Genomic DNA, 25,095 nt, shown 5'->3' on the forward strand with positions numbered 1-25,095 from the left:
ATTATAATGTTTGTTCTGACTGGAAGTTATTCATTTGCCATTCCCTGGTCATGCTGCTATCCTCATGCAATTTTTCATTTTAGATCTCAAACAGCTGCAATCATGCCACAAAGACACACAAGTCCTAGCTACCCCTGGTGATAACAGCATAGATCACACTGTCAGAGCTGTTCACTCGCATCCAGGGCCCTGAGAGGAGGCCAGAACACTCCAGATCTATACAGCATCAAAGGAAACAGTAAAAAAATGAAGAAAAATAAGGTAGCAAAAAGATATTTTTCTTTTACTAAAGAAAGATGAATAGAAAAAGAAAACTAAAGATAACTTTCTTAGCAATATTTCCAAATTTCATGTGAAAGAACTCCTCTTTGTCTTAAAAATAATATTGCCCTGATCAACTATATTCACCTTTGTGAATCTATCAAAACATATTAAATTGCATGCTAAAAGTAGTAAGTATTGTTTATTACTTATTTTGAGTGCGTGATTAATAAAATACAACCATGGGGCAATCAGAGCATTTTTATGCAGCTGTAGTAGATGAACATTTAATCAATGTAGAGAAGCAGTTTTGCAGAAATACAGAATCCTGAATCAGCAACTCAACCACGATACACCATTATGGAAGAGCAAAGCTGGTTGTAGAAAGTGGCCCTGCTCTTTCTGTGCTTCATCTTAAAAGCTAGGGTATTCCAGTCTGGAACAGGAAGCTGTGGCCAATCACAGGCCAGATGATGAAGAAACCTAATGAGCAAAAAAATCCTGGCAATGAGGACAATGTGGTGGATAATTGGGTTAAAATTAGGACTTTCACTTAGAGTGGTAATCTGTCCTACTTTTACTGGCTATGACAAATGTAAATACATTCATTTGATAGGAGGAGCTTAGGACAGCAAGGCAAAATACACTCTTGAGGTTTCCCCTCACTGTCTATTTTTAAAAAATGACTTAAATATCTCGTTTAGTGTTTGGTTGTGTCATTATGAAATTCCAATTCCCAGCTTTTCAGGTCTTGAGACAAAATCACTAAAAACACTGTAAACGATAAAATGTAAATGATTTTATTTCTTTAAATAAAATCTTCCCATTTTTATGAATATTTTTTCCCTTTTACCATAAACAGCTTCATCCAAACTCCAGGGACTGATCTACATAAGAAATGTTCCAATTTTTAAATTAAATTAAAAAAATTGAATGAACGAATGAATGTGGGCTTGATTCCATACTCCATGGTGGCTGCTGGTTGCCCAGCTTTTGGGGCCCTCTTTGTCTGCTGCTGATGCACCACTGTTGCATTTTCATGAATGCACTTATCATTAAATACATTCACACACACTCTCCTTCACTAACACACATTATAGTACAGTTACTATGTTATGCTGCAGGTTTAATCACCAACAACTAGAGTTTGTCATATAGCTGTTGCTGATGTTGTGGCAGTTGCTGTTCATGTTTTTTTCCACTTTGTCTAACGAATGCACACATGATGTCACTGTGGACTTCTCTGTCCAGCAAACATTTACTGTTCAGGTATTTTTATTCCCAAATCAAATATATTAGCTTTTCATTTGTGTATATTAATTAAAAAAAAATAATTTTGTGGAGGTTAAAAAATAAAAGACATATATTTAAATTTACAGGATTAAATAATTTAATACACGTTGCTTAAGCAAAAGAAGCAGCAAAACTACGAAAGCAATTTTATTTTTTACAAGGACAATAAAATATATACAAAAATCTACTGGATCTGATGGCAGATCTATCCTGAAACGTCTGAAAAGAGGAAACAGACAATGTCTGACAGAACAACACTGAGACTCATAATCAGAGAACAAACGATCACAATCTAGTGGAGGAAGGACATCCAGACTGGTACCACTGCATTTAAAATCACCTACTTATTGCGTCTGTAGCCCTATCTACATGAATTCTCAGGTGTACCACCTCACCTGTTCTCTCATCAACAGCTGCAAATATTCTGGGGAATTTTGTATCTGACAACACAATATATATATTAATTAGTAATTTCTATATTAATTTTTATTAGTATAGAAATGTGTTAAAATAAGAACTGTTGTCATCTTTGATTTCAGCCAGTGCAGATTTCCCTCCCGCCAGTCTACCATGTTGCATTATCACATCTTTTACAGAAGACCAGAATAGAAAAGAAAAAAAAAACAAACAAAAAAAAAAAAACTTTCAGTTGGTTGCATTCTACAATTTTACCACTTGATGTCACTAAACCTCACACACTGGATCATTACATGTAACAGTTCTTCACCTTGAAACATTTCACCAGACCTCTTACCATTTATAGTCTCCTCGTAGGGCTGAGCCTCCTCATAGTAGCTCTCTGACATGTCTATACAGGCTGGAGCTGGAACTACAGGCAAGGGGAATGGTTCCCGACCCACCACACCCTAACAAATGAGAGAAACATGGAGAGAGATTTTAAACAAAAATATTTCTTTAATAAATTTTCTGTGATTATCAACCCCAGATTCTAAAAACTATGGAGGGGAAAAAAGCCATTAGGTGGAAATGCTCATGTACACAATCAACAATATCCCAATCATGCATACACACACACACACACACAACATAAAAACATATTAATGTGTGGTTCCTGCAAGCTGAACATGTGGTTAATACAGCTGTCACTTAAGAGTTAGTAGGGAATTTCTCATGTAACTAATTCTTGTTTGACCTGGTGCACTAGAGAGAAACACTTGGGGGAAGAACATATATGTGACCATGTGAAGGGGAAAGGGGGGCATGAATTTATATGTATTTGTGTTTTTGTGGGTGGTGTGTGTGGGCTCAGTGGCTTTTCCTGAAATCAGTCAGTAGTCTGGCTTCACTTCTGTCTCTCTTGTCATCTCCTGTGTGGTAACGACTGTCTGTCTGCCCAGAACCAAGCACTTAACCAACAACAGTAAATTAGCTACAAGCTCCAAAATACATTTTAGAGACACTTGTCATCACAGGAGTTTCTTTCAGTTTTGCTTGTTGCAAAGAAAACAAGCAGTGAGGCTACAAGATTTATCCAAACACACATTTTACACTAAACTAACTCTTATTTTTTATTAACCATATTAAAAGTTTAAATTTAAGTCAAGCTAGTTTATTTATATCATACTAATTCAAATAGAAAATGTACTATAACTTAACACTTCTGATCTAATGATCCAAGAGTGCATCCTGGAGTGTAAGAAAGCAAGAGGGCTGACAGATATGTTGGTGGTAGACCATTTAAGCAATTCTGTTTAATCATCAGGATTTATAATGAATTCTGTCCTGTACAAGGGTGCTTAGGAAGGTAAAATACACCAATTAGCCTCAATATCATGACTAACCATCTAATACTGACTGGGTTTCCCCTTTGCCACCAAAAGACTCCTCACCAGTCAGGGTGTGGACATGAACATCTGTGGGTGTCCTTGAGTGTCTGGTACTGGGATGTTGGCCATAAATCCTTCAAGCCCTGTGGGCTGTGGGGTCTTTGTGGATTTGGCTGACATCAGATTGGTATCTGGGTAGTTAAGAAGCCAGGTGAACACCTCATACTCTTATCTCATTTGGGCTCTTTAAGCTCTTCCTAATTTTTTTTATTTTTTTTTTTTTTTAGTGGGGCCAACTGCTGTCCTGCTGTGGGAGGCTGCTATCGTAAAGAAGTGTTGTTGCCAAGTGATAGTTGTGACCAGGCTGCAAAAATGTTTTGGTATGTGGCAAGTATCGGAGTAACATCCTTGTGAATGGCAGGATGAAAACTTTCCCATCAGAATCTTGCATTGTTACAAGAGGAGCAATTACTTGGCTGATCAGTGTATGTTCACATTTGGCTGTATTAGTCAGAAGCACTGTTGCCATTTTTTGAAACAACTGCAGCTGTCATATTGGCACAGGACCCATTCAAACCTACTAATGAAAATCAGAACTCCAGTCTGAACATAAACAAAACACATACAGCCTTCTCAAGATCATGAATCAGTCATCAGAAATCAGGAATTAGTTTAATGAACGTCATTGTATCATCAAAACATTTTAAAAACATGAGGTTGGAAACTAATGAAGTGTTGCTTTAAATTTTAAGTTTTATTTTTATGAAGATTATGAAAATGAGTGAGAACCTAATTTTTAGCCTCTTAGCAAGTTTACGAAAAAGCCAGTGTCAGGTTTTAGCTGTGCCATTGGCATGAAAGTGAAATTAAGTATTATGTCTTACCATCTATCCACCGAACAGTAAGCATGTATGATGTCATTTTAGCTACATGAAATGTAAAAACATACCTAAATACTTGCAATAGTGCAGTGCAGGCACTGGACAACTGACTTTTTTATGTCAGAAATTAATATAAAACTTTCAACTGTCAGTAAAAAATGGGAACTGCTGTTTCACTGCTGAGCTTTTTTTGGCACCACACATGAACATGGTAATCACGGATCAATCCGGAGAAATTCTTGGGAAATCTGGAGTGAGTAAAATGATTTAGTATGTAAAAAATACAGTCAGTTATTCTACTGAAAGGATGTTGTTCTTCTTAGGAATTGCACATTGGCTTTCTAAAGCTTCATCTCTTCACTTCATCCAAAGCTCACTCATACTCATATTCAATCCCTCTGGGCTTTACTTTGGAATTTTAGACGCTGAAAAAAATACTTGAGCTCTTTAACCTGTGATCACAAGTTAAAGAGCTATCTGGTATCTACAATAGCAAAAAGATGACGAGAGATATGCAAGTTTAGTCTTGGTACCTTTAACTGAGACGCTTCCATGAAGATGAAATCTATTCCTTTATCATGATACAAAGTGATAAAAATAAAGACAGACTTTCACAAAGGGAGGATTTTTTTTTTCTCCAACTAACATAAACATAAAGTCTATTGCTTCATTCTTACTTTATTTACTTTAAAAGGCAAATTAGGCGCAAGACCACAAACATGTGGAATATAACAATTTATCAGAGTAGCAAAATATGTCCAAACTCAATCATATTTCATTACATCATAGATTAACCTACTGATTAGGATAGTTCCTCTCAGTAAAGCAAAGTGAATGCAGTCACAATCTGAAAATAACTTGAGAAGTTTGATATAACTTGGTGTTTAAAAATGCTGACTCTGTAAATAATCACAAAGAGAAAACCAGTAATAAAGTGCAGGCTGTTGGATCTTCTGGGATACAGATTAAGGATGAAGTTGCGGGTTCAGTAGACATTTACAGAAAAACAAAAACAAATCGTATCTCATTTCTTTATGTGTATAAATCATTATCACTCATGTGTGTGGTCAGAGAGTCCCTGTAGCTCCCACTAAAACATGATAGACCCAGTTTTGTGAGATATTCCCACCATATCTTGTTAGCGATCTAACACATTTCCAGTAATCCACAGCAGATGCTTTAAGCTGTCATAATAACTGGCGTCGTGTCACAGTCTGCACATAGTCAGTGATGTAAACTTGTTTGTGTGATTAGCCTGCGTGCCAGAACATGCAGGGACAGATCCACGAAGACATGTTGGGGACAGAAATATCACCACACTTGAAGTAAAGGAACATAAGTTTTATATTATAAGGTGGTTTAATTTTTCAAAATGCAAAAATCAGCAAATTAAGCTGCCAGAATGAATATGAATTACAATGTTCTCCCTTAAGAATTCTGTAGTGTTGACGTAATGTCGGCAAAAAAAAAGTGAAACGTTTTGCAGTTTGATTAACTGATAAAGTAGAAATGTTCAGTGAAACAGTTGTGTAACCTACTCAGAGAATATTAAGACCTTTTATGTTGATAAGAGCAGGGATTCATCTGAATAATCTGATTATTGTCATATGTACAGGCAATAATCAGAAACTTCATCTTAAAGAGAAAGCAGGCCCTCTTTCAGTACTAAAGTTTTATGTCTCAATGCTTTACATGACTCCAAGTTAGAATAGTGTCTTAATCAGCAGTTCAGAAGAGTTTAGCTGTCTGACCATAAAAAACAAAGCATGTAAATGAGAGCAGCTTTTTTGGGGCATTTGGCTACAGTCCATCAGACAGCTGCAGTTAGTCCAGAGCGCTGCAGCTTGAGTCCTCACTAAGACCAAGAAAGTAGATTCTCAGATCTTTACACTGGCTTCCTGTCTCTCAAAAAAATTTTCTTCAATTCCTGCTGTTAGTTTACAAAGACCCGAATGGTTTAGGACCAAAATACATTCTGGATCTTCTCGTTATGAACCAACCAGATCCCTCAGGTCATCTGGGTCAGGTCTACTTTCTGTTCCCAGAGTCCGAACTAAACGTGGAGTGGCAGCGTTCAGCTTTTATGCTCCTCACATGTGGAACAAACTCCCAGAAAGCTGCAGGTCTGCTGAAACTCAGCAGTTTTAACACCGGAACTTTATTGTGTGCTTTTTAACTATTTTATTTTAGGTCTTTTAATCTATTACTTCTTCCTGTTTTTATTTAATTTGTTTTAAAGTTTGTTTTTAATGTACTTGTTATTGCTTATTGCAACCTGCTGTAATGCTTTTAATGTTTTATGTAAAGCACTTTGAATTGTCTTGTACATGAAATGTGCTATACAAATAAATTTGCCTTCCCTTACAGTGATGCACATTTATACTTTACAGTCAAAAATGCAAAAGGATTTTTGTCCTTGGCCCAGAGTCTAATTAAATGTATATAGAAAAGGGTGATTTGAACTTCAACTAAATTGTCTAGGTGTTAGTCTGGTTCTTAGAGCTTCAATTTAGTATGATTTAAGTGAGACATGTCCAAACACAAAAATTATTCTTTTCTAGTTTCATGTAAATGTGCTCATTGACTGAAAAGAACCAGGGTCTGTGGCTGCAAAACAAATCCGAATCATTACTCCTTCACCAAAAAATTGACGGTTTGCCTGAGGCATTTGTGCTGATTTGCTGTTTGGTTTTTATCAATTGTGGAGCTTTGTATTTTGGTCAAATATCTCCATTTTGGTCTGATCTGTCAAAAGGAGATTGTTCCAGAAGTCTTGTGGTTTGTTCACATTTAACTTTGCAGATGTAAGCCATGCTGCTATGTTCATTTTAGAAAGAAGAGGCCTCTGCCAACCCTTACAAACAAACCATACTTGATCAGTCTTATTAAGTTTATAACTGCCATTATATTATAAGGGATATCACATTATGCTGTTTATATGTTCATTTGAATAATCTGATAACTCCAGAAATCAGACAATGATCAGATTTTTGGTTTGCATGTAAAAATGCTCCCTGATGATCATTTAATCCAGTCTTTGTTATTATCAAACTGCTGCTCCTCTTACAGTAACTCATATTAACGTGATAAAGGTGACTTAGTCTGACATGCATTACTTTTTGCATAATTTCTGTTTAATAATATCAGGGTATAATATGTCATGTGCTGCTGTTCATTTAGGTTTGCATTTACCTTATTTAAGAGCTGGAAAGAACCAGGTGTCTCATTTATAAACGTAGCATATGCACAAAGTGAAAGTGAAAGTGGTGGACGCCACTCTCCACGCAATAGTTGTGATCTATAAAAAGAAGCCTGACAGGAAAATGTGTACACCTGTATGTAAACTCTGACCCATTCGTATGGACATTTTGGAGACGGGGAAAATTGACCATGCAGATGGTGAGGTGGTGAATTGCAGCCAGACTGCATCATACTCCTTTCACACATCTATCATAGAGCCATGTTATCATAAACATTCAAACCAGCAATGTTATCTGTACTGCGGCTTGAAGTAAGCCAAAACTATTCCATAAACACCGTTCAGAATAAAAAAATACATAAAAACAACTCAAATCTCAAACCCTGGTGCAGAGAAAAGAGGTGGTTTGTGTGACAAATAACAGGTAAATTTATTATCATGGTCGTAGCCTATATCAATTGACACCACCATTTTACCAAGGTGGGAAGCAAATAGTTTTCCCCATGGTCTATCATCACCCCGAACGAGGACTGCAACTGTCACTATAACTGTCACTGTGTTGCACATCACAGCTCTAATTTCTTTAAGTTCATCAGCTATGACATTTTGGTGCTGATGGTGTTCCTTTGTGTTTGGAGTAAAGCTTCAGTCAGAACTCGACCACTTCCAGCACATCAGCCTGATGTTTTCTCTACATGTGTATAAATAGTTTACACAGCCATAGCATAAAATATGTAACAGAGCTTTACTGGGTTCATCTGTAGTCTCTGCCAAGGTGTAGTCTCCCTCCTTTATTTTTTGGTCCAGTATGTGAGCTCGGATCTAATCTACCTCCTACCGGCTGCAAAGACACTTTTTTTTTGTCACCTTGAGGTTCGACCACTTCTTTTGTATTAGCTCCGCCACGGTGAAGGTCATGTATTCGGGGGGGTTTGTTTGTCTGTCTGTTATCAACATAACTAAAAATTTATGGACAGATTTTGACTAAATTTTCAGAAAATGTCAGAAATGGGAAAAGGAAAAAGTGGTCAGATTTTGGGGTGAGCTGGATCACCGTCTGGATCCAGGACTGTTTAAAGGAGACTTTACTATGGGGAGATAGGGATAATTTTGCTATTACAGCTTCTAACTCAAAAATAATGCCCACAATCATTGTTAAAAAATAAATAAATAATAATAATAAAAAAGCTATAATGTCTTGGTGGAAGTTTGAGCTTTCTGAGTATTTCTAGTTTTTTTCTGCTACAGTTCCGGCAGTCAACACATCAACACATTGCCTCCCGCAGCGTTTTCTTTTATTTGTGACTCAACTGCTGTGGCCACAAAACAAAATTTCCTAACTCGCCCACGAGCGCCTCAACTTCTGTTGAAAAAGGTTTTTTTTTTTTTCTTTTTTTTTTCCATTTGTTGCCATGCTTTGATTAACAAGCTTCTTCATAAGCAACAATATTCATGTCCTGCTTTGCATGGACCATATATATATACCAGGGCGGGATTGTTCAAGGCCAATTCAGGTGTGCACATTTCCAAGTAGCCTGTGATTTAAAAAGGGGAAATTGATTAAGCTTTTAGGCCTACATACACTTTTAATATAGATCCTATGTAATTTCACATGACTGCACTCTAACCTAAACCATAACTACTACTTACCAAAACCTTAAGACATGTTTACCCCATAAAATGTAATGATTTAAATTACCAAGGCATGTTATTTGTTGCCACTTAAAGACACATCCATTTTAATGCAACTGCAAAATAGATCTCACACACATAGACACAAAAAAACGTTTTATAGGAAAAGAAAAAAAAAAAAGAAAACAGTAAAGACATCTGCAAATAATTAAAAGAATAAGTCAGGCATTCCAAAAGAGCAATCCTCCCAACCGCCCACCCACTCTTATCTCTGTTTTTTTTCCTATTCCACTTTCCATTTCACTCGTCTTCACTAAACTAATACCCCTAGTTGTGTCAAAAGGGCTGTAGTGGGCTATTACAATGAAGGAATGTGTACTTTTTAGCCTAAGAAGACTTCAGCCTCTCCAGACATTTCTTCTACACTTAAGCTTCTTCCTTTCACTCCTTGCACACACACCCTCACCACAGAAACATCGACCAGACGGAATGGACTGAAGAGACAGAGTATAAATAACAAAGCAAGGAGAGGGGGTGGTCAGGGGAAGAATATGGGTGTGATGAAGGGGCTTTGAGGAGAGAGTGGGAAAAAGAGCTCAAAAACTGAACAGTCAGAGGAACATGGAAAATCCCTGGTTCCCATGCCAAGAATCCGCCACAGCAAAACACACACGCACAGTGTATCACAGTGAAAGTCTGCAGGGTGCTCAGAGGAAAACAGAAGGTAGTGATAAAAATTATCAATGCAACTTGGCTTGGGAAAGCAAGACTCGGGAGAAATCCTGGCCTTTTTCTGCTGCTCTGCATTACTTCTTAGAAAGTAGTGCAAGTGAAAATCCAGCAGGAATGAGGCAGTGCAGGACAGATGTATCACAGGAACCGTGAAAAAACTCACATGACACAAAGTGTGCACATACTGTATTTATCTTCTATTATTTTGCTTTCTTGGGAACAGCTTGACCTCCTCAAAACACTTTTTTATCGTTCTTGCTCGATTTTCCTGAATCAGAAGGAATAAACTTTTATACATAAACATGTTAAAATCAACTATGAGTTAAGAAATTCCACAAAAATGAAATTCAAAAGCCCTTTTAAAACAAGCTAGATTTAAAAGGGTTCATAATCATGAATAATTCAGCATAAACACCTCCTGGCCAATCGTATTGTGGTTATGGTAATGACCAGTTGCCGGCAGCCACATTACCACTTGGAGAGCATGTCAACAGTTTTCCTTTTCCTGCCTGACGCTTGCAAGAGTGCAGCTGCTATCTATAGTCTAGCTCTATTTTCAGACCATGCAGACAGGGCGAAGTGGAAACCTTTATTTACTGTGTAGTCTTAGGGGAAAAAATGGCTAATCTACACTCAAGTCACACAACAAATAATCACTTGGGAGCCTTTTTTAGGAAGAATAGAGGTCCTGGTTGGAGAGATCATGGAAGCGCCTGAAAGCCTGGGAAACAGTCAGGATATCCATGGAGAGAATGCCACTCTCACTCTGGAGGACAGAGAGAGCCAGGCTGGCTGGGTGAGAGTCAAAGTGGAGGAGAGCTGGTTCACTGTGGAGCGGGATTTTCTTATAAGTTATAGTGACTATTTCCGGGCTCTCTTCCGTTCTGGGATGAGAGAGAGCAAGCAGGATGAGCTTCACCTGAAAGGTGGAGTCCATGCGAGGGGTTTCCTTATTGCCCTTGCTGTCTGCAGGGGAGAGAATTCTACCATCAGTGACCCAGATGAGCTTGTAGAAGCTGTAGAGTGTGCTGCTTTTCTTCAGGTTGCAGATTTGGTCCAGTATCTTTGTGATATCATAGACTCAAACAACTGCCTCTTGCTTTACCATGCAGCTGCCATCTTTGGGGTGCATAACTTGCTTCACCATGCTGCTCTCTTTCTTCGTGATGCTTTCGATGACCTCAAGGAAGCAGCAGAAAGCACAATTCCTGAGGAGCTGCTGCAATATTCTCAAACACTGTCTCCTGCTACTTATGTTGCAATAGGTACCCATTCTCCTTCAATGGAGCTGCTACATGACTCGTTTAGGGTTGTTTGCTTCCTTGATGAAAAAGAAGGAGAGTGGAAGCATCTGACAAACCTTCCAACTCTTTGTAGCACCTCCATGGCTGGTGTGGCAGTGGTGGATAATCGACTGTATATTGTAGGGGGAGTTTATGGTTATGGTAAAGACACAGTGGATGGAAGCTTCTGCTACAACCCAGATTCAGGGATTTGGACTGCACTTCCAGGTCCCCAGCAACCGAGATATGATTTCACCCTGCTTGGGTATAATAGCCAACTCTATGCTATTGGTGGAGAGGTCCAAAAAAGAACAATTTCGACAGCGGAGAGGTATGACACTGCAAAGGGTGAGTGGAAATTTATACAACATGCACCAAGACCTGTTGCATCTGCTGCTTGTGCTGTTGCACGTCGACGAATGTTTGTTTGCTTCTGGAAGCCACCAGATACCACAGACATCTATGAATACATACCACTGAAAGATGAGTGGAAACTTGCAACAACAATGATAAAACCTCAAAGCTATGGCCACTGTATGGTAGCTCACAGGGACAATTTATATGTGATGCGCAACGGGCCTTGCGATGACTTCCTACGCTGCCTAATGGACTGCTATAACATCACGACAGGCCAGTGGACAGCCATGCCTGGTCATTACATCAACAGCAAGGGAGCGCTGTTCACTGCAATGATAAGGGGAGACTCTGCCTTCACAGTCAAACACATGCTAACTCTTGAGTACACCATCACTGCAGATGGATGGAAGCCCCGCAGGCAGATGAAGGGATTTCCAAAGAGTGGCTCACTGTGGACATGTTTACTTAGACTCCCTAAGACTGGACCAGTTACACCACAACTAGATGTGGAGGAGAGGGGAGGAGAAAGGTACCTGCAGGACACATCTGAAGGATCTGTTGAGGCTTTACAGCACTTGTGAAGTTTCTTCACTACTTAAAAACAATGTGATTTAAATATAAAAGCCCATTTATGCTCAGTGCAGAAGGCGGATATGCAGTTGGACACACACTTTTGTCAGTATCCTGCATTGTTTACGAGTGCAATTTTGTCCATTGTCAGGGGCCTTGTGGATCTGTCGCTTGATGCAGCACACGGAGCAATACTACCGGAAACCGCGGGGACAGTGTTGAGCAGTATAACTGACATGCGACCAGCGAAAGAAACAAACCAGAGAACAAGTGGAATAGGAAGATGGAGACGATGAGAAGAACTGTACAGACGGCGGGAGCTTTTGAAGAAAGGCTGTGTGAGTGCATCAGACGTGTTGGGCAGTTGCAAATAACTTTATAGTTGTGCCTTACTGCCAACAACTGGGGTTCTGAAAATGACATTACAATGTGGAGGTGAACTCTGAACTCAGCACTGCCCACTAGTGGATAAATTATCTAAACAATTATGGCAGTAAAAGATGCATAGAAGTATGACGTCAGTGATTTATGACAGTGTTTGAAACTGACATACCAAAATACGTACCTTGGACCTTAAGAGTTGCTGATGTGGGAGGTTTCAACCTCACAGAACATCTTTGCACACACACCGGTACACAAATGTTAACATTAAGCATTTGTTCTGATTAGCAACAACTGCTACTATAGAAGGCTGCTATGCATGTATATTAGTGTGTGTGTGTGTGTGTGAGTGTGTGTGTGTGTGTGTGTGTGTAAAAGAGAGAGCATGTAAGGTTCAAAGTAATTGACTAAAAATTTTTTCCTAAAGTCACACTGGGTCAATTCAGGATCCAGCATTCTCTCAGTCAACATAAAAACATATCATAGCTTCTTCACACACTGCTGAGTAACCTCTCCTTCAGTGGCCCAAGAGTAGTTTATAACTTTCATGTTTGGCTTTGGGTGTGTGGGAAATGGTTTTAACCTGTATGACCACAGACTGCAATTGTTTAGTTAAATTAAAAGCAAATGGGACTCTGTTTCAGTTCAGTGTGTACTTTAATTTTAATGCTAACAGTGCTTAGTGATGGTAATGTCTACTCTAACACAAAACCAAAATACTGTCAGTTACATTTAAACTGGATTTTGTTGTCAGGTTCATTTTACATACCTTACTGAACTTTACCTTTGATTTTATTGGATTTAGCAGTCCAACTGGGGTCAGTTACGTTCCACACTAAGGAGCAGGTTGAAAAAGCTGCACGTATTAGATCGTTGCATGTTTAACCACTGAGACAGAATAGAGCTAACAAAAACTTACTGTTCTGGGGGGAGGCAGGTCAGGAAGGCTCTTCTGTGGCACAGGGACATATTTAGCTGCTTTTCCGTTGACCAGGGCATCTGATCCGTCATCTAGGTTATAAAACATAGAATGGTAGGTCAGCACATACGAGGAATCTTGAATCTTGTGCTTAAACTGTCCATTTAAATTACAGGTAGTAAATTAGGTAAGTGGTACATCATGCAAGTCTAGATTTACTCTATTTTTATCAAGCACTATCTCGAGATATCAATTTTGTCTCCTATTCAGGTCTACTTCCTGGTATCTTTTTTTGAATACAAAACTTTCTTTTTTAAATCACAGATAACACATAATCTAAATCATGTTGAAGCATTTTGTATGGTAGCAATGACCGCATTATACAAAACAAACATGACCACAGTACTCATTTAAGAAAATTGGAAAAGACATTGCATATGAGTTATCACTTGCACTAGACTTCTCAATAGCCAGTATTTATGTAGTCGACCTCAGAACTGCTGGAAGACTGAATTGGCTGTGTATTTTGAACAGTTCTCTCCTATCTTTTCACTGTTTCTTTGCAATGGTTTATAAAATATCTCATTCAGAAATCAATTTTCACAAATTCTAAAAAGTAGAGTTTCAAGACATTTTTAGATAACCAGTTAAGTCAGCCTGGGACACTGCATGTTTCTCTACAAAAACGTGTTCCTACAAAATCATTGCATCCTGGGCAGCGAGATGGCCAAGAAACAAACATGTCAGATCTATAGACAGTATGCACAGAACATCGTCTGCACCTAGGAGGAGACAACTTATCTAGTTACCTAGTAAAAAAAAAACAACAAAAACAAAAAAAACAGGTCATATTCTTTAGAAGTCTATGTGAATTTAGTTATATTACTTCTTTTTTATATGTACATTTGAAACTATCAGATTTTTGTTAGTTTTTGTTTGTTATATATAAATAATTTTGTTATTCCAGTGACCACTACACACTGTATTCTGTTTATTACAGTCACGCATAACCCAGCTTAATCCACTAAGCCTGACAACATTACGCACCCTAATTTATTTGCTCCAAACTAGTTCATGGAAATGTACTAATTTCATGTTTTCATTCTCACTTGATTTGATACCTCGGCTAAAATTTTCCTAATTAGTTTACGGTTACAATTGCTCAATTCACTTATTGTCCAGTACAGCTTTTAATTCTACTTCTATTTAGAGTGAAATAGGGAAAAAAGGAGGATATTTTAGGACAAAGCTACCTTGTGACTGACAGATTGACACCTATTGTATGTGCCAAGTGTCTATAGGTTCTTAATCAGATCAAACACTTACAGCCAAACGTCAGGGATCAAAATGGATATATTTATATATCTATATCTGAAATGATAATGGGCGCAGCTAAAGTATTCTCTTGTGGAAACAGATATGGCAGTTTTTCCACTAGCATGCAATGAACCAGGTCTCTGTCAGGCGTGTAACTTACCTAAAAGGTTGTTCAGATAAATAATTATTATATCTTTTTATTGATCATAAAACTACACTGTAGTTGGCTAACCGCTAGAGACATCATGTTCATTAGTGAGCTTTAAAGGCTCAGAGTTGTCCTTTTCATTCACCCTGCTGCAAGTTTCTGCTGATTGTAGCTTTAAGTTCATATGCAGATTTGGTACAGATAGAGAACATCTTCTCATGAATAAAAATAACAAAACCTCTGTGATGCCTTGTGGTGTTAAACCAAGAGTTCATCATTTCTTTTACTGTTTTATCTGACTAACCTCAGGCTCAGAGTGTGGGCTGATGAACATCTCAATGATAGGAATACATTCTGTTGTTGCGATGCTCTTCCTCAGAACTATCACTAACTGGTTTTTACTTACATAGCAGTATTTCAAGTAACATAGTGAAACAAGAACATAGTTGTGACACAATCATTTGCTTCTCAGCCAAAAAGAAAGTAGCTAATGACTTTGTTGTAAAACAAAAAAAGCTAAACCTTTAGTCATGTACCAGGGAAAGGGAACATGCTGCACTGACCTGCAGTAAATACAAAGCGTGAACATTCCCACATGACATCGAGTATGTAACAACATTGAGATAATCACATCTAAGAGATGAGTCAGTCTGTGTTTCATGAGCAAGATTTTACTCCAACATCTGAGTAAAAAACTGATTGAGAGACTACAATTCTCATGCTCACATCTCAATTTTCCGTCAGTCTCTTTGCAAGACATCTTGTGGTTTCGCAAGCATCACAAAAGAAAATATGTGTCAAGGCTGGTGCTCACTCAAACCACATTCTTTATCACCGTCCAAACAAAACAGGTCAGTCTCAGATGGTAAGGCGCTTCGAAGAAACAGACAGGAAATGGTGTGTGGAAGGAGGGGGGCTGAGTAGGGGTCGCTGCTTGCAGCAGCTTATCTTTTCTGCTATTCATTTGAATCTCAATTGAGCTTGAGATCAGATAGCATAACAAATAAGCACAATTCAACCATTTGGACAAACATAAAACTAAATCAAAAGACTTTTTTTGTTTAGGTTTGCTTTGTAATTAAATAACATGCGTTCTTTATAAAAAAAAAAAAAAAATTCATATTTGTCATATTTTATCCGAAATGGTGAGATTACATTTATCAGAACAGAATGAATGTAGTGTGTTGCTGGTTGGAACTAAAGCAAACATTATGACTACTGAACTGAACATCTAGATACAAATATATACAGCTAGTTTATCTATGTAGACGTTTGTTGATTGGTTATGAAATATAACCCAGTCCCACATTTAAATCTAATAACAAACATAAAGTGCAGCCTAAACTAATTGTTTACAGTTATTATGGGACCTACTCTGTATTTTTGGGCAGGTTTATTCAAGCTAAGTCTTAGCATAGACTTTTAGTTTCCAGTTTTATAATGCTAATGTTAAATATAGTTAAAAACAAACGTGGGCTTGCAAGTATTTCATCATGAGCAAAAAATGGCCAAAGCTAGCAACATTTATTGGTACAATGTGAAAGAATTTTAAAATCCACTGATAAATTTTATGCCAACTTTACAAATGTCACTACTAGAAAAACCAGAAGAAAGTTCTTTGTCTAAGGAAGAATATCTGTAAAGGTTATTGATTAAAGTGGTAAAACTGAAAAAAAAAAACAATGACCTCTTTATGGATAAAAATGTACTGTCGTAAGAATAATTTACAATAGAAATATGTGTATGGCTATATATTTTTGGAGGACATTTTGTCAAAGTAGGACATTTCAGTGAAAATTTAAAACATCATACCTTTGTCATCTTTCCCAGTCACCACAACTTTATTCATGTAGATATACTCCTCATCAGCACCTGTGAGAGAACACTGAAAGTGGTTAACATGTTTAAGAAGAAAACCTCAGCTGAAACCATGGAAGTTTCCAGACAAACAAGCATTTAGGTGTTAAGCCAAAAACAGATTTCAAACACTACAGAAAGAATTGGCAGACAAATATGGTTCAGCTGTAAATTAGACTAGATTTTACCACTATTTGCAGAACACAGTACTGATTGTTTACAAATCCCAGAACGGTTTAGGCCCAGAATACATCAGAAGGGTTTTAAAATCTATTCTGTGACTGAAAGATTTCAAAACTGGTGTGATATTTAATGCACTTTTTAGGAAGTCCTGTTAAAAGACTGTTACAGTAATCCAGCCTACTGGAGGTGAATCCATGGATGAGTTTCTCTTGGTCTTTCTGGGAGACTAAACTTTTAATTCTGTTGATGTTTCTGAGCTGGTAAAAGCAGCTTTGATGTGGCTGCTGAAAGTCAGGTCTGAGTCTATCAACACTCCAAAGGTTACGAAGTTGGTTGGTGATTTTATGAGCCCAAGTCTCCAGGTGTTTACCAGTGCTGACCCTCTTCTCTTTGATACCGGAGTGTTTATGTGCTCCAGACACTGACACAGCTAGTCTCAACATAAAACTGCCCTGAATCTCTTCCAAATATCTTAAAAAGATTCAGTAAACCTGAAGAAAATCTGTATCCAAGGGGCTAGTGTTCTTAGATGGCACTACATAAAAAAACGTAGACTGTCACTGTCAGTGAAGACCGTATCTCGACGCATCTTGTCAAAGTGAAAACCTGTCCTGTGGTATCACAAATTGAAAGTCCCAGATCACAGATAGCTTTCTCCTCAGCTTTCACCATTATTGCTAAATGGCAAAAAAAAGTATGGAAATTATTCCTTTTTAAGTTCAATTCAATTCAATTCAAACTTTATTTGTATAGCCCTTTTCATACATTATCATGCAATACAAAGTGCTTTACAATGTAAAAACATATATTAAAAATGTAAGAGTAGAATAACACAAATGCTATCTACTTTACATTTTGAATCACACACATTCACACACGCACACACACACACACACACACACACACACACACACCCAAGCGCGCAAACACACAACACAAACAGATGATGCAACTCTTCTTTCATAGAATTAAAACTATTCCTTCTAGTTCCTGTCTCTTTAACTGAAACGGTTTAAGAACAAAGTTTGAGAGAGAGATCTAAAAGACAAGATAAAAGACGATTGGCTTGACACCACTGTGAGGAAGCAATACCTTGGGGACCCATCCACACCATGAGCGCCCCACCAGCAACCACAGAGGCCATCGCCACAGGAGCCGACAGGATCGGGGCAGGCGGGGGCCCCCACCACAGCCACAGGACTGCAATGCAGGGCCCGTCAGCCATCCCGTCCAGGTCGACCCCCGCAGCGACAACCCTGCGGGCCGGAGAGACAGCCCACGATGTGGAGGATCCCCATGAGGGAACACCGGAGCTAGAGGATAAAAGATAAAAAAGATAAAAGCTGAAAATAAAACACAGTATAAGATACTTAAAAGAGCATAAATAAATCAACGTAATAAGAACAATAAAAGAAAATTGATATATATTAAAAAGTCAATTTAAGACCAAGATACAAATGATAAGTGATAAAAATAGACAAAATGGATAAATAGATTAATTAAAATAACTGAATAAATAAACTAATAATATTGTTAGTCAAATAACTAAATGATTAAGAAGTTCAAGTAAAAGCTAAACTAAAAAGATGTGTCTTGAGCCTCTTTTTAAAAGCATCTACAGTCTCTGCAGACCTGAGGCCCTCTGGCAGGCCGTTCCACAGGCGAGGGCCACGATATTGGAATGTGGCCTCGCCATGTGTTTTGGTCCTCGCCTTAGGAATGACCAAAAGGCCGGTACCAGAGGACCTCAGGGTCCGCGAGGGTTTATAGTCTAAAAGCAGGTCAGATAAATAAGAAGGCCCAAGACCATTAAGACATTTATAAACAAGTAAGAGAACCTTAAAATCAATCCTGAAACGCACGGGGAGCCAATGCAGCGATTTTAAAACTGGTGTAATGTGTTCCCGCCCCCTGGTCCTCGTCAGAACTCGTGCCGCTGAGTTCTGGAGTAACTGCAAGCTAGAAGTACTCTTTTTGGGAAGACCAGAGAGCAGGGCATTACAGTAATCTAATTTACTAAAAATAAAAGCATGCATCAGCACCTCCGTGCTGGCAAGAGAGAGAAACGGGCGGACTCTGGCGATGTTTTTAAGATGATAAAAGCCTGTCTTTGTGACATTTCTAATGTGTGGAGTAAAGTTCAGCTCAGAGTCAAAAAGAACACCCAGATTTCTCACACACTGAGAAAGTTTAAAGTCTTGTAGTTTGCATGAGATGCTCCCTCTCTTGTCTTCAGGACCGATAATTAAAACCTCAGTCTTGTCCTGGTTGAGCTGTAAGAAGTTCTCTGCCATCCATGACTTGATATCTAAAATACAGTTTAAAAGGGTGTTAACTGGTTCTAGGTCATCAGGAGACACAGCGATGTAAAGCTGCGTATCATCAGCATAGCTGTGAAAAGCAACGCCATGTCTCCTGATCACGTCCCCAAGTGGCAACATGTACAGGTTAAAAAGTATTGGGCCTAAAATTGATCCTTGGGGAACCCCACACTGCATTTCATGGATTCCTGAGGAGCATGTATCCATACTTACGAAAAATTTACGATCCGTGAGATAGGAGTAAAACCATTTAAGAACAGTGCCTGAGAGGCCCACCATACTTCTGAGTCTGTGTATTAAAATGTGGTGATCCACTGTGTCGAAGGCGGCACTAAGATCCAGCAGCACCAGAACAGAAAGTTTCTGTGCATCTAAGTTACACCTAAGGTCATTAACAATCTTTAAGAGGGCCGTCTCAGTACTGTGGTTCATCCTAAAACCAGATTGATATCTTTCTGAAATACTTTGTTCATTTAAAAACTCATTTAATTGGCTAAAAACAACTTTTTCAATCATTTTACTTAAAAACGGTAAGTTGGATACAGGTCTGTAGTTATCAAGAATGTTAGGGTCTAAATTACTCTTCTTCAGAAGGGGCCTGACCACCGCTGTTTTATAGGCAGATGGGAAGACACCCGTCTGAAGAGAGTAATTTACTATGTTTAAAAGCTCAGGCTCAAAGAAACCATAAAACCTTTTTAAAAGAGATGTGGGAATTGGGTCTAAAAGGCAGGTAGTTGGCTTTAGCTGGGAGAAAACCCGACCAAGCATCTTTGCATCAACCAGGACAAAACTCTCCAGTGTTTCCTCCGGTAAAAATGCTTCAGATATGTTAAAATCAACATATTGTTGAGATAAAAGATTCAATCTGATAGCACTGATTTTACCTCTGAAGTGGTCTGAAAAGTCCTCACATGCAGCCTCTGATGCTGGCATGGAGGACTTATTAAAATCTGTGTTTATTAAATTATCTATTGTTCTAAAAAGGAATCTGGGGTTATTTTTATTTTGTGCAATAAGGTCTGAAAAATGGAGGGTTCTTGCTTGTTTTACTGCATTATTATAGATGTACTGTTGTTCATGAAAAATCTCAAAGTGGATGTTTAATTTAGTTTTTCTCCATTTTCGTTCGGCTCTCCTGCATTTCCTTTTTATTTCTTTGATGCTCTCATTTATCCATGGTGATTTGGGTTTACCTTTTATAGATTTTGTTTTTAGTGGAGCAGCAGCATCAATAGCGGATTTAAGTTTGCAGTTAAAATGATCAACAATAAAATCACTGGATGCAGGTAAAAACTGAGCAGAGGTATGATGTAAAATGTTAATAAAATTTGCAGCCACTTCAGAAGTAATATATCGCTTCCTCACAGTTCTCACTGGGGCCTCCCGCTGCCTAAAACTGGTGATGTTAAAAAACACACAGTAGTGGTCAGACACAGCCAGGTCAACAACAGAGGACACACCCGTGGACAGGCCATACGTAATGACCAAGTCCAGGGTGCGTCCTCTGTTATGAGTCGGCTGTGTGACGAGTTGTTTGAAATCCATGCTGTCTAAAAGGTTTAAAAACTCTCTTCCATAAGGATCAGAGCTGTTAAAAATATGTAGATTAAAATCACCAGTTATTAAAATTTAAAGTCTTTATTTCAGCAAAACAATGTCAAACCCCATTCTGTGTACATTAAAACAGCATAGCTCTGTACGTAAAATACCAGTAACAAACCACATTCAGTTTTTTTTTATTGGTCTAGAACAGGGAAGCTTTGCAACAGTATGCAATCAAATTTCATTTCATTAAAATCCAACTTTATATCTGGTGTAGCAGCTAAAACACCTGAAGACTTTGATGCTTGACTTCACGTCTTGAATATGCTTTGCTCTTGTAGTACAAGGTGGGAAAATCTGATGCCACCTTAGTGCCAAACAAACTTTCAGGATGTTTGTAAAAAGTCCAGGATTAAAAGCCAAACAAATGCGCCATTGTGCAGAGAGAGATGGGATCAATAGTGACACCCACTCTTACCGTGGTTAGCATTCATCAAACATTAGTCAGAGAACTCCTTGCTGCACAGACAGAGCTCTGTGGCACTTTCATCTTTGAAGTTTTGAGCATTACACAACTAAAGATGGAATGCAGCCATCGGTCTTCAAAACCAGGGATTACATTATAACATCAAATATGACTGTGGTTTATTTTAAAATTATACTTAAACTCAGTATTTGTAATGAATTTAGGTCAAGGAGAATTAGGAACATTTCATGTAATCAGTTATTGTTTTACAAGTTTGAAAAGTAGGAGAAAATCTAAAGGAAAAATCCATTTTGACTACGATTTGTGATTTAACTAATATAAACAAAAATTAGTAAAGTGCTTGCTTTAGCCACTGACAGGATCAGGTGTTTATCTGACCATATATGAAGGCAGAAATTAGCTGTCAGGTACCAGCATGTTTATTGTTTTGTTTTGTTAACCTGTGTTGTCTCCTTTTTCGACTTGTTGCCAGCTGGACAGTCAACTGATCAGATTTATCACATTATGATTTGTAAACAAGGTGAGGCTGACTTTATGAATATTAAACAATTATATGCAATAGTCAATAACCTCATCGATTGAGGTCCATATATATTCAAAACAGAGTTCAATTATTTCGATCTAAATTAAACAAAAGATGCACAATTAAAGATGGAAGCGATTTAGACTGAAGACACAGGATTGTCCAGAAATAACTTGTGGAGAAAAACTTTGACTGCACATAGTGGCAACTTTGGACAGCAGATCTGGATCATCTCAGTGTGTCCATAGATACCACCATCTGTGATATGATGTTTCACCTCTTCAGAATCCACAGGAAAAAAAAAAGACTGAACCAGCTGATAAATTCTCCATATAGAAAATACTTGCAGGTTGTTGTGCTCTTGCTCAAAAGATGCACATCACTGTTAATAATCTGGACTCAAAAAGATGGAAAATGGGTTCCTGGTTTTAAAAAGCTGAATTTTCCCATTAATTTATGTTAAACTAAGACCAGGCACATGCTTGAGATCAAATGATCTCTTTTACAAGCACAGCCTGGTCAACATGGAGATGATGAAACTTCATGACACAGTGAACATAAACACTCAGTGAGAGAAAAAGAAAAGTCTGAATTCAGGTCTCTCTGAGCATGGGAGAATAATTATAAGCTGGACATAATTTTTCCGTATAAACAATCTGAATGAATGTCTCTCCTCTCAAACAATAAACCCTGAGGTTGCTGCAAAGCAGGCTGCAGCTGCTTACTGTAACCTGCTCTGGGAATTTGTACCGGAGCTGTAGTGAAGCTTATGTGGAAGGTTATTTCATTGAATTAAATATTTCAGCTGACTAAGACCATACCCCGAGAGGAAATCAAACAAAACCCTAAACTTGTGTGATACCCCGGAGAAGGTTTCTCCTTTGAAATAGATATGGTGAGCAGCAGAATAAATGATGTTTTGCCTGTACAGTGAAAACAGATTTTTAAGGAACAGAGTTGAAAGGCTATTTATAAACTGCTGCGCAAAGGAAGTGAGCATCCCAAGAGGATAAATGCAGCTTCGGAAAAATGATACAGCTTGGAGCCAGAAGAGGAAGTATAGAGAGACCAGTCCAAGACCTGAACATGGAAAATCATGACTGCTTGGGTGTGTTAGTGGGCACTTGTGTGTGTGAGAGCTCTCTGAGAGAGACAGGGAGGAAGCAGAAGTGACTTTTTTTAGTTCAAAACACACAGTGACTCAAAAGGAATTTACTCATTAAAAACAAAACAAAAATAAAGCATTGGTTTACATTGCATCCTCAGATTATAGTAACTTTTGAGGTGTCTTTAGAGCATTATACAGTTTCCCCAACCTAATCACTGACCTGAGGTCTGAGACATAGATGAGACGCAGTAACTAACTAGACTTTCAGGCAACATAAATCACACCAGCAGTTGCACCATTTTCTGCTTGAGTGTCAGAACCAGTGAGTATGAAAAATAAACCTGTCTTTCAGGGCTTGACAGGCTACTTTACCACTCCATGCATCAATTCTGGAAGAGGCAAAAAGGCAGTTTTGCAAAGCATGCTTATTAGTGCAAATAGTCAAAAAAGAAAGAGAGAAAAAAATAGTATGATTATTTGCTAAAGAAGCAGGAATGCAGGTAAGTAAATTGCAATCTGTCACCACATTGTGTTTTTAGCTACACAAATAGAAAAGAATACTCTTAATTTTAACAGGAACTAGGAGATTACATGACTGTTATGACTGCACGGTGGTTACTGAAAGCTTCAAGTCTCGAAATGTGAGCACTGTTGCTTCTTTTAAGCCAAACTGCCGACAGGGAAAGCTCGTTGAATGTCTGAGAAACACATGGTCTGACTACGTGTTACATAATGTGTTTTGCATTAAGAAAGACTAAGTGGCAGTTAGTCTAAACAGCATTTGAATGAACCTAAACATTTTCAATTAACCTTCAACCAGTGTAACCGTTGTGTAATCACAACAACCACAACTTTAAGAAAAAATGAGGAAAGGCTGATTGGCGTTTCTGCTTATGCCTCTAGTGTTGACCCAGTTTTAAACGTGTAGGCTCAGATTTAGGGATGGGAATCGAAAACTGGTTCCACCCAGAAACTAGTAGGCAATTTTCCAAAGAATCGGAATCGTGCACCACTAGGTTTCTCAATACCTGTATCGGTGCCAACAGGTGCCAATGTTGCTGGAAGAAGCAATTCAGAGTATGGCTACAGTTCGTTAAGAGATATGATAATGGCACAAACTCTAAAGTCTGTATAGAAAAGACCAATAATACTAGCAATAACTGATCATCAGACAGACCTATATCCTTGTGTGGAAGAGTCTACAGCCTAATGACATGCAGCTATGTAAATAAGATAAATAAAATTATACTGTTTAGTTGTTTAATAAAACAATAAAGTATAAACCTGAGCTAAAGAAAAGGTCTTAATGCAGGCGGGGTGCTGCTGTAATATAACTGTAGAGGAAACCCTGTTATGAGAATGCATTTAGACACCAGATATTGGGATTATGCATCAGTTATTTATTAATGTGGCATATTTGTTTCAGTTTAAAGTGACAGTTATGGTCATGATTTACTTTACTGCATTCTTGGTTGAGTTAATGTAAACACCTACAGAGTTTTAATTACCCTCATTAAGTTCAGTTTCATTAGGTGAGTGTTTTCTACACTTTTATGTGATTAAGAGATGAATAAGAGGTTTTTGTAGTACATGGTATTCTTAGTCTCTCCTCTTACCGCTTGAGGTTCTGTAGGACTGGAGGAGATCCGCCAGCAAGACTTTCTGGATGGTGGCGTTCCCACTCAGAGTTTCCTTGTCCAGAATGAGCAAGAAGCGATGGAGCTCCATCAGGAGCTGGTCCAGCACTGAAAGCCCAAGACAAATGAGAGAGACTAAGATTTAAAGCAAAATAACAATAATAGTAAGAAGAGAATTTTTTTTAAACTCATTGTATATTCCTTGGCATAGTGTTACAGTAAAGATTTAAGGCCATGATCATCATAGCTCAAGAAGAGCCATCAAAAGACAAAAAGCTCTGAGGTTTCCAGGAAGACATTTTCAGAATATTGTACTTTAATTATTAACAGACTTATTCATGTCAAGATTGCTTCTTTTAAAATTGATTTCATGACCTAGTTATTTATATATTCTTCTATCTTTTCACCCTTGTTTCTCACAGCTGCAAACTGGTCGATAACCACTCAGACACTCACAAATGTCTCCCAACCAGTTGCTATTGACAGTTGCAAGTCTGTTTGAGCTTGTTTTGGGAGTTTAGTGAAAGGTCAAGTTCAGAGGAAGGAGGAGCCTGGGCCAGAATCGAGTCTGCGGGGGCAAATGTGTCTGGGTGCAGCCCACACACATCCTTCAGGGGTCAGCGCTAAGCTCCCGGCCCTCTCCACAGTGTGGGGAGCTCTTTGTGTTTCCCTTC

General features: G+C 38.2%; 2 protein-coding genes across 4 annotated transcripts in view; one reads left to right on the forward strand and one right to left on the reverse strand.

The window, feature by feature from the left end:
• Positions 1 to 25,095, reverse strand: part of afap1l2 (actin filament associated protein 1-like 2) — a 49,489-nt gene that overhangs the window by 12,314 nt on the left and 12,080 nt on the right. For 2 of the 3 annotated variants that reach the window (XM_041974522.1, XM_041974523.1), the window contains exons 2-6: positions 24,401 to 24,529; positions 16,573 to 16,632; positions 13,296 to 13,387; positions 2,309 to 2,420; positions 133 to 216 (exon numbers count right to left, since the gene is read on the reverse strand). In XM_041974522.1, the coding sequence (XP_041830456.1) occupies positions 133 to 216; positions 2,309 to 2,420; positions 13,296 to 13,387; positions 16,573 to 16,632; positions 24,401 to 24,529 (477 nt within the window). The remainder of the gene's footprint in view (positions 1 to 132; positions 217 to 2,308; positions 2,421 to 13,295; positions 13,388 to 16,572; positions 16,633 to 24,400; positions 24,530 to 25,095) is intronic. The other variant, XM_041974525.1, reaches the window with a different exon arrangement.
• LOC121632782 (kelch repeat and BTB domain-containing protein 13) lies at positions 10,489 to 12,117 on the forward strand. Its single transcript, XM_041974530.1, has one exon. The coding sequence runs from the start codon at positions 10,489 to 10,491 to the stop codon at positions 12,004 to 12,006; it is 1,518 nt and encodes a 505-aa protein (XP_041830464.1). The 3' UTR covers positions 12,007 to 12,117.

This window comes from Melanotaenia boesemani, chromosome 21, assembly GCF_017639745.1.
Source record: "Melanotaenia boesemani isolate fMelBoe1 chromosome 21, fMelBoe1.pri, whole genome shotgun sequence".
NCBI classification, from domain to species: domain Eukaryota; kingdom Metazoa; phylum Chordata; class Actinopteri; order Atheriniformes; family Melanotaeniidae; genus Melanotaenia; species Melanotaenia boesemani.

Coding starts and splice junctions, on each gene's coding strand:
- LOC121632782 (XM_041974530.1), top strand. CDS start 10,489: ATGGAAGCGCCTGAAAGCCTGGGAAACAGTCAGGATATCCATGGAGAG.